General features: G+C 43.8%; 1 protein-coding gene across 1 annotated transcript; it reads right to left on the bottom strand.

Moving 5' to 3' along the window:
- Positions 1-255: 255 nt before the first annotated feature.
- Positions 256-9,136, bottom strand: STEEP1 (STING1 ER exit protein 1). Its single transcript, XM_048514931.1, has 7 exons — positions 8,969-9,136; positions 6,912-7,029; positions 5,764-5,805; positions 4,468-4,606; positions 2,803-2,892; positions 1,926-2,018; positions 256-724 (listed from the first exon to the last, which is right to left on the bottom strand). The coding sequence occupies exons 1-7, from the start codon at positions 9,090-9,092 to the stop codon at positions 662-664; spliced, it is 669 nt and encodes a 222-aa protein (XP_048370888.1). The 5' UTR covers positions 9,093-9,136; the 3' UTR covers positions 256-661.
- Between the last annotated feature and the right edge of the window lie 387 nt (positions 9,137-9,523).

Here is a 9,523-nt window from a genome sequence, read left to right as displayed (position 1 = left end):
CTACTCTTTATGAATCTGCCTAATCCCCTTTTTAAACCCATCCATATTTATATTTTACTTCGTTAAAGTAAGCAGTTTTCAGAGTGGCCAATGCCTGAGTGGGAGCCACTCAAAAGCCTGTCCAAGTTCCCAAAGGAAGAGCAAGGGTAAATACAATAAATGCATTATACTTGCATACATGGGATAAACTTTTTTAATACTGTATAGATATCACTGGTTATGTTACAGGAGGTGAGAAACAGAAAACCACACAAGTTAACTTATCAAGGGTTTATTTTCTGTACAGTTAGTTTTTGCAATATCAATTACAATAAGCAACTCTAGAGGGGTAGAAAAATAATAATTAAAAACCTTCAGCGTATCTGAGCTATGTTAATGCTTTTATATACACACATTCAACATAAGGCTACCTTGAGAAGGACAGGTTACTTGCCAGTAACTTAAACATTGATTACTTCCCAGGCATACAACAGGGAAGATGCTAACTACGTGGCACACGTCAGAACAGAGAATCCATCTCAGAAACCTAAACAGTTTCATCTTTTCAGCCAAAAATGTGTCCAGATTTCACATGGCACGCCATGCATGATGGTAGTTGCTGTGGCTTTCTTCCTTTTTCAGAAACAAAATATCTTGACGATTATCCCCCTTTCACTTTTTCTTATTTGAACTGATTATCGATTAGTGTTCCTTTCATTTTGGCCTTCTTGGCTTCCAGTTCAGCCTGATTTAAAATTAAGAAAAAAAAGTTTTGGGTTTTTTTCACATTAATATACATGCTTCTTATTGCTGTGCAACTAGACAATTTCCCAGAATCCTCTTCAGTGCACTATGGTCCATGACAGACATGTGAGCTGGAGTGGACTCGGACATTAAAACAGAGCTAGAACAAACTCAGCCAAGTATCCCTGCAGGGTTTGCAATGCACTGTAGACTTACTCGGCAATAATGACATCAATCACTATAGGCTTACCACAGAACTACATGCATTTTCAATGTTGCTGTATCTTGGATGAACAGATTTTGTAGACCCATCTGGTTTAGTCTACTTCTGGCCATCCCCAGTTCTCTAAAAACTTTTCTGGTAAGTTAAAAGGACAACCCATCCCGACACTCTAAGGCCGTGGTGGCGAACCTTTGGCACTCCAGATGTTATGGACTACAATTCCCATCAGCCCCTGACAACATGGCCAATTGTAAGGGCTGATGGGAATTGTAGTCCATAACATCTGGAGTGCCAAAGGTTCGCCACCACTGCTCTAAGGTTTCCCGCAGAGACGTGGGGGGGGGGGGGGAATGGCGCCCGGGGCAACACGTGTTCCAGCCGTCCGCCTCCTGGTATTAATATTAAGTGGATTAAAATCAAGTTAGAAAAACATGGACTTTTGTGACCAGGTCAGCTGAGCCTATGGATTGGATGCAGACTAACTTTTCTGATAACAGAAATAGAGGGGTAATTGCCCCCAACTCCCTCTTCCAGCTGCAGACCTCCAATCAGCAATGTTACTTAGGGTCTCCAATTCCAAGGATCAGTGGGCTTCAGTGGGGCAGGGGAGGAAGGAACGCTCTGTTCTACAAAAGTGCCTAGCTTGGGTAAAAAATGTAGTCTGGATCCAATCCAAAGAAAGGAGAGTTTGCAAACCACATGTAGCTGATAGACAGCCCCCATGGCTAACATGACAATGTGCTTTTCAAAATACCATGACTGAGTTCAAGTGTACTCCCAAGCACCCCACCTACTCTGCAAATGCCAACTCTGCTCCCTCCAGAACAAGTGGGTGTAAATCTTTCCAAAGCACCAGTTTTCCTGACCAGCATCACCTCCATCTTGTCTGGATTAAGATTTCAACTGGTTCTGCCTGAGCCCCTTGACTGCTATCTCAAAGCAAAAGGAAAAGGTGTATGAAGGGTGTATATAAATTTACCAGCTCTTGCAGCCTCCTTTTGCTCATGCCTTTCCGTTCCAGCTGTTTCTCAATCACCTTGGCATTCTGTGCATAGGAATCAGCAATTTCTCTCTGGAAAACAGACAAGACCATCAACAGAATTACCTTGCAGCTGAACACATTACTGCTCTGCAGTAGTCATTAACAAAAATAGCATTACATTTCCTCCTTTCCCCTAGGAGAATAAAGACCCAGACCACTAACTGTGGAAGGATGGTCCTTTCCAGCAACATGGTATAGGATGCTGCAGTCTGGATGAGCAGATGCCAGAGATACAAGGCTGGGATCTGAAGAACCACCTAACTACTTCCAGGGCCCAAAGGAAATTTGGACTTGTATCTTGGACAACAGCTCTTCTACTTGCCCGCAGCTGATTGGCAAAAGGCTTTTGAAATGGAGACAAACTGCAGAAGCAGATTGTGATGTGGCATTGCATGTGCATGCTTGCATCTGACCTATAAAGAACATATGACCAGAAGAAGGCCCACAGTAGGATCCCAACAGCAGAAACTAAGGCAGAAAATGCAATGGTAAAGGAACTATACACTGTTCCAAAACAGTGGCCTATATCCATCTATGTTAAGGGCACTTACATTTTCTTAAGAATTCTTCCTCCTGCCAAAGTCCCCCATTATATTGCTCCTGAGTGTCTACAGAATCCCAAAGGACAAAACTTGGGGGGCAGGGCTCATTGGATTGTAGTGGAAAAGAAGAATCAATAAAAAATCACCACCCTTAAAAAAAAAGCTTTATGGATTTGTAAATTTTCTAAATAACGTGATGGATACAGGATAATATGTCACAGAAGGCTGATTGGAGGTTGCTTGCTACTGCAAGAAGGGCTGAGAAAACTCACTGCTTCAATCTCCTCCTCCTCTTCATCAATGGTCGAGACAGTAACCGAGCTGAACTTGCCCATGTCCTTGGTCCGTTTGGTCATCATCACCTGGGAATCCAACAAGAGATGTGTTTATTTATTTGGCTATAGCTTAAGGCACAGAAAACATCCAGAGCCATCTCACTTCGCTGCACTAGAGGTTCTTTGTGGAAATGCAGAGAAGAAGGAAGGAGTCTCTTTCGGAGACAACCTGAACTGTGAGACTTCAAGTCACAGACCACAACTGACTGTCAGGAGCCAGGCTGCTTGCTCCTCCGTGGCTGTTCTGCAGCCCAGCAGGTCTTGCTGAAAGCACACAGTGCCATTCTGAGTGCTTTCCACTTTTTTTTAAAAAATCCTGCCTTCCTTTCAAGGCGCTCAGGACAGCGTACTTGTCTCTCCTCTCCTATGTTTCATCCTCATAACAGTCCTTAAGGTAGCTTAGGTCAAGAGAGAGAGATGGGCCTAATCTCATTCTATGAGTTTGATGGCTCAGCATCAGGGTTGTAAGCTGGTAGCTGGCACTCAACAGGAGACTTGGGAGGTCAGGGACATGGAAGGGGGGGAGGGCAATCATGTCAATAGTGTAAGATCATCCCAGAAATGAAATCACGCCATCTACATAATGGTACTTTTTGGCTGATTTTTTTTAGCCCCATTTGACCTGAGCTCGTTAGGACTCGGAAACTAAGTATTACCAGTCACAGTGAACACTTGGATGGGTGACCACCAAGGAAGACAGGTGGCTACACACAGGAAGATAATGGCAAACCACCCCTGCTCATCCCTGTGTCATGAACACCCCATGGTTGGGATTGCCACAAGTCAGTTGTGAGTTGGCATCACATTCTTCTTTTTGGGCTGGAGCTGCTGTCAGGAAGTCTCCTGCGATCATTGGAAACCTGGCAGCCCCAGGATTCATATCCCATCCTAGCTGGACATTCTAACCATGCACTGATGAACCAGAATGCTGATGAATACCAAGGGACTCAAAAGGAGGGAATGTAGGAGGGGGGCATGTCATGCACTCTTAGCCTAAACTACCTCACAGGGATGTTATGAGGAAAAAAGGAGAGAAGAATGATGAAAGCCAAAGGCGGAGTATAAACAAACAAATTCAGACAGGGATTGTGTTCTCTAAGGCTCACGAGGAAGTCCATCTCAGTACAAGGCCCATGAGCTTTAATCATTTAAAGGTAAAAGTAGTCCCCTGTGCAAGAACTGGGTCATTACTGATCCATTGGGGTGACATCACATCACAGTACTTACTAGGCAGACTATATTTACGAAATAGTTTGTCATTGCCTTCCCCAGTAATCTACACTTTTACCCCAGCAACCTGGGTACTCATTTTAACAACCTTGGAAGGATGGAAGGCTAAGTCAACCTTGAGCCAACTATCTGAAACCAACTCCTATCTAGACCGAACTCAGGTCGTGAGCAGAGCTTTCACTGCAGCACTGTAGCTTACCACTTTGCACCACAGTGCTCCTTTGCTTATCATTACAATACATAAAAAGAGATACAAATCACAACAGTTCAGAGAGGCGCAAGTTCTTGAGGCCTCATATGCGGCACCTCCTGCCATTTTGTCTCCTTCCACCTCCCTGCAAAGTGCTGCGTTCATGGCATGCATCTCCCTACCTTCTTGGGAGGCTCTTGCTTCTGAGTGTAAATGTTTGTTTTTCCAAAGCCCTGTCCAAATTTGACAACAGCGCCATCAACAATGAATGTCACCGGGGCATTCTTCTGCTGGTGCTGGTAAAACAGAAGCAGCCCACACCTGAGGAAGAAGACATCAAACATGCATGTGTCAAAAAGGAAGAAATGGTTTATTTTAATCTGACACTCCAGCAGAATCAAGTTGATATGTCTAGAATGGGTTGTGATCATGAACAATAACACTGTATGAAAAGACCATTTCCTGGTTTACAAGAAAATGACTACAAACAAAATAAGGCATGTGAAGTTCTTTTAATGTTTGAAAGCTGTAGATGAATGTCAGTATTATGTTGACGGTGCTCAATATTTATATAGTGCTGTGTTCAAAGCGCTTTCAGATACACTATCTTGTAACTTCGCAGCACCCATGTAAAGTATTCCCATTATTATGAGAAGCAGACAGAGGTGAATTTGCAGCAGAGATAAATTTGAACTGGGGACCTCTACCAGATCACAGTCCATTACCCATTCTGCTACTTCAGCTACCAATATTAATTTTTTGTAATCATGCAATTTTATTTTTGCTTTTGTTCTATGCAAAGTATAAGTTTATTAGTACATTAGTATATTTCTTAAGACAGCTGCAATATAGCTTTCTTGCCTCATCAGCCAAACAGTGCGGGTTGCAGCAATTAACATATCCAGCATTAAAAATTTGTCATCTGTTAGTTAAGATGCTTGGAAAAGTAGGCAGAATGGTATAGCCTGATCCTATCAGATCTCAGAAGCTAAGCATGGTCAATACTTGGAATCCAGTGGCAAGCCACATGCACATCTCAACTGCCTTGAAAGTCCCATGCTAGATTCACCAGAAGTTGGTTGTGACTTGACCATGCTTATGTATATAGATACAGTGCTAATTCAACTGCGAGTTCAAATTGTGGCAGTGAGAATCTCAGGTACTGGATAAATCCTGCATATAAGAATGTCATGCTGATAGGATTTTGAAGCAATTTTTGAGCCATGATCCAGTCAAATGTTAAATCTGTGTTTTAAGCAGCCATCCCAAAAACAACGACCTTCAGGATCATTTGCTGATAAATCAAGACATATAAATACATACTGAAATACACTAGTATTCAAGAAGCTGGGTATTGTGGTATCCCAGAATGGATTGTGGTATCCCAGAATAGGCAAACATGAAATTTAACATGAGACACAGAGGTATGCAGTTCTTCCTACAATGTAATCTGAATATGTCCTGTAAGTGATACTTACTTTCCACATTTTTTCCTGTATTGTCGTTCAATGCCTTCTGGCCTGGAGATGAAAAACAGGCAGCATTTACTATGTGAAGAAAAAAAGCACCAGCCAAAAACTGGGCATTATATAATGTTAAGCTGAACACATTTTAGAAAAACACTGACTGTAAAGAGAAATGACCTGAAACTTTCAGTTTTGCATATTACCAATACATTTGATAGAAGTGAATTTGTAACTGTTTTAAAGAAGAGTTATGTTGCCCATTGCTGTAATAACCAATGACTTGTTACGTTCCTTGTCTATCCGCCAAACCACTAAGAATTGAGCCATTATAAAAAAAGAGACAATAAACTTGTTTGTTTGTGTTATAAACGGAAGGTGTTGGTATGAATCTCTCCAGGAGAAGGGGAGGGGAAAGTAGTAGGCAGTACCTCAGATGCCTATTCTGTCTCCTCAAGCTTCTCTGTAATAGCAGCATTTGATCCAGCACAGGTATTAGTTGGCATTGCCTTACTAACCATTTGCAACCCATGTCATGACTAAAATCAACCATCGCTGCTACTGGAAGCTATGATGGGATGAGTGGGAAGCTGAGAAGACACTACACCATCTCAAGGTCTTACCCTGCAAATAAAAAAAATCTACAAGGAGAAGTCACCCACTGCCAAGGAATATAATTCTAAAACCTGGGAGAAAACCCCATTTGCCAAAAAATGCAAAAGTTTAAGGGGTACTCTCCACAATACCATTGCTGTTTGATTGTCTCTAAACAGTGCTGAGGGAAAAGCTAAAATGGCATTTTTGGGTTGTCAGAACACGCTAAAATGGAACCCAACAACCAGGGCTGATTCTAAGAAGGAGCAAAGCAGAAACAAACAGAAAGAAGACTGAGGAGTGGAAGAAAATATGGCAATGAGAGGTTGAAGAGAAAAAGACAGCCAGAGACATGGCATGGGAGAGGAGGAGGAAGGAAAAGGAGCTACATAAGGAAACAAACAAAGGAAATGAATGCAAAGCTAGAACAATGGTAGCAGCGACAGACAGGTAGGGGAGTCAAGGGCAGAAGAACATGGGAGAAAACTAAGCATTTGACCTTCCCCATGTATAGCAGTGCTGGAACTTGACCACACAGGAATTTTTTAGTAGAGCTTGAATTAGTCTACCTGCGTAGATAAACATTTTCCTCCTCTTCAGTGTTGCAGAATTTGTGTGCATGTTTGGCAGCGTCAATCACCCGGGCTCTGTCTCGTGGTCTCATGGGCAGCTTCTCAAGTTGACAATCTGCAGAAGACAATTAGTCAACTAAGATGTCAGGCACAGAAATGAGAGTCAATCAGCAGGCTCTTTCTACAGCAGAAGGAATGCAGAATTTGGGCCTACAGATAGGCCCTTGGTTACTATAGCTTTCACAAAAGTATCTGTTTTTGTACTCATTCTAGTTTCAGGGGGAAAAATCAAAATTGGCTGTCACTCTTAACAGTACCAAAAAAGGTATGTTTATAAACTCCTGTGTTGTTGTTTTTTTTACAAATAGAGGCAGACTACACTAAATCTTTAGTTTAATGTGCTTGTGACAAAAACAAACCATGAGGTCACTCTTGAAGCTACCTTACAAGAAGCTAGGCCAGTGGTCTTTCAAGGCCAGTCCTGTCCACTTTGACTGGCAGCAGCTCTCCAGATTTTCAGGTGGAGGTCTTTCACAACATCCACTACCAAATCCTGTTAACTGAAGATGCCGGGAATTGAAACTCAGACCTCCTGCATGCAACACAGATGCTCTACCCCTGAAGCATGCCTCTTCCTGCAAATATCCTTACACCCTTCTGACAAGATACAAACCATTTCAGAATATCCTCCAGAATAGAATTTGATTTCCAAATTAAGAGGTGTTGGGTCACCTCTTGGGGGTCAAGGCTACCAGTAAATCCAGTCTGGAACCAATATAATGGGGACAAATGGTGCCATTTTTGGAAGCATACACAGAACTACAGCCTAACAGTGCAATCCTAAAGAGAATTAGTCCAGTCCAAGCCCACTGATTTCAACAGGCTTAGACTGTAGTAACTCTGCACAGGATTGCACTGTAAACATTCTATTTTTATGATGATATCCTTCAAAAGTTAGAAAGAAAAAAGCAAACTAGTCTCTAAGCTCGCCAGGTATTTCCCCCATACAACTTCCTATACAAAAATAACATCCAGGACCACCTGGAGTCCATCTAGCCCAGGGGTAGGGAACCTTTAATACTCAAAGAGCCATTTGGACCCGTTTTCCACGAGTCCAAGAAAACACTTGGAGCCGCAAATAATTTTTGACATTTAAAATAAAGATAGCATTGTATATATTGGGGTTTTTTACCTTTTACTCCACTCATTCTGAGAAGCGCATGGATGCGTCCGCCCTGCTGCTTGCAGGGCGGGCAAGGATGGGGCCAGCAGCTCGGCCTCACCGGCCGCCGGGAAAGCGCCCGCCCCGCTCAAACGGGGCAGGCGACAGGTGAAGCCCGCAATGCGGCCCAGCTGGCCGTGGGCAGTTGGTGTGCCTGCCCTGCTGCCTGCAGGGTGGGCAAGGATGGGGCCAGCGGCTCGGCTCATGGAGCCGCAGTGCAAGGGCAGAAGAGCTGCATGCGGCTCTCGAGCCGCAGGTTCCCTACCCTTGATCTAGCCTAACATTCCTTTTCCAGCTGTGATCAACCACACTTCCAGGATGCTCAGCAGCAGATAAGTCAGCAAACTTCTCTTACGGCTATTACACCTCACTAGCCAGTGGTACAGAAATATACATTGCCTTTAACTGTGAAGGTTCTAAAAACATGGGGGAAATATGACCTATAAATGCAGCTAATTTTACTTTCAAGATCCACCCCTACGACGCAGATATGTCATGTCTGTCTTCCAGTTATTCATATTAGCATTCAGATCTCGTGGCAGAGGGTTCCACGAGCAAATTATGGCCTATGCGGAGAACTGCTATCACACGCACAATTATCAGTTCTGGATCTACCACGGATCATTTCTGCGGTGTGACTCCCTGCCACCCTCTTTTAAGTGGATTCCGCACAACATATTGATAACGAACTCGCTATAAATATGATGTGCGGAATGAGACTTTAAAAAAAAAACTGCGATCCTGACTCACGCCTCTCTTTCATTTGGACGGAACGACGCTCAACTGGAATTCTTAGGGATTCCTCGCGAGTAAATGCTGGGGAACGTCTCACCTAAAACCAGCACCATCTGTCCGCATAGGCAGTAATAAACATGCAGAGGTTTTTCGCCGTCGTCGTATTCCTCGCGGTCACGCGTGTCCGAACAAACCACGGAACGGGACACCACTTTGGGCATGGCTGCAGCGGCGGCATCCAAACAGGAACAGACAACATCGAAGCGAACACTTCCGGCCGGGTCAGCTCCGCCTTCCCGAGGGCTGGAAGTGAGACTAAGACCTGCCTTTAGCAGCCGTCAATACCGAAACTCTTGGCTTCCGCACGGCGTATTTATAAGGCGTTGCAGTCGTTATAAATGAACTCGTTATAAATATGCTGTGTAGAATCACGTCTTCAGTTATTCTTTGCGCCCTTGCTTGTGCCCAGGTGCTACCAAGAAGGTGTTGGGGCTCAGGCTTGTGTGGGAACCCTCCCCACCGCTATTTCATGTGCTCAGGACCCCATGCCCATGCTCAGGACCTAAAACATTTTCTTATCTCACCCCACTTGCCCCTTGCTTCTTTCTTTAAAGACCGCTCTGCTATTGTAACTGGCTGCTTTCTGCTCATG

The sequence above is a fragment of the Sphaerodactylus townsendi genome, linkage group LG13 (assembly GCF_021028975.2).
Source record: "Sphaerodactylus townsendi isolate TG3544 linkage group LG13, MPM_Stown_v2.3, whole genome shotgun sequence".
Lineage (NCBI taxonomy): Eukaryota > Metazoa > Chordata > Lepidosauria > Squamata > Sphaerodactylidae > Sphaerodactylus > Sphaerodactylus townsendi.
The sequence above is the reverse complement of the archived record's forward strand: the minus strand, read 5'-3'. Positions and strand labels throughout refer to the sequence as shown.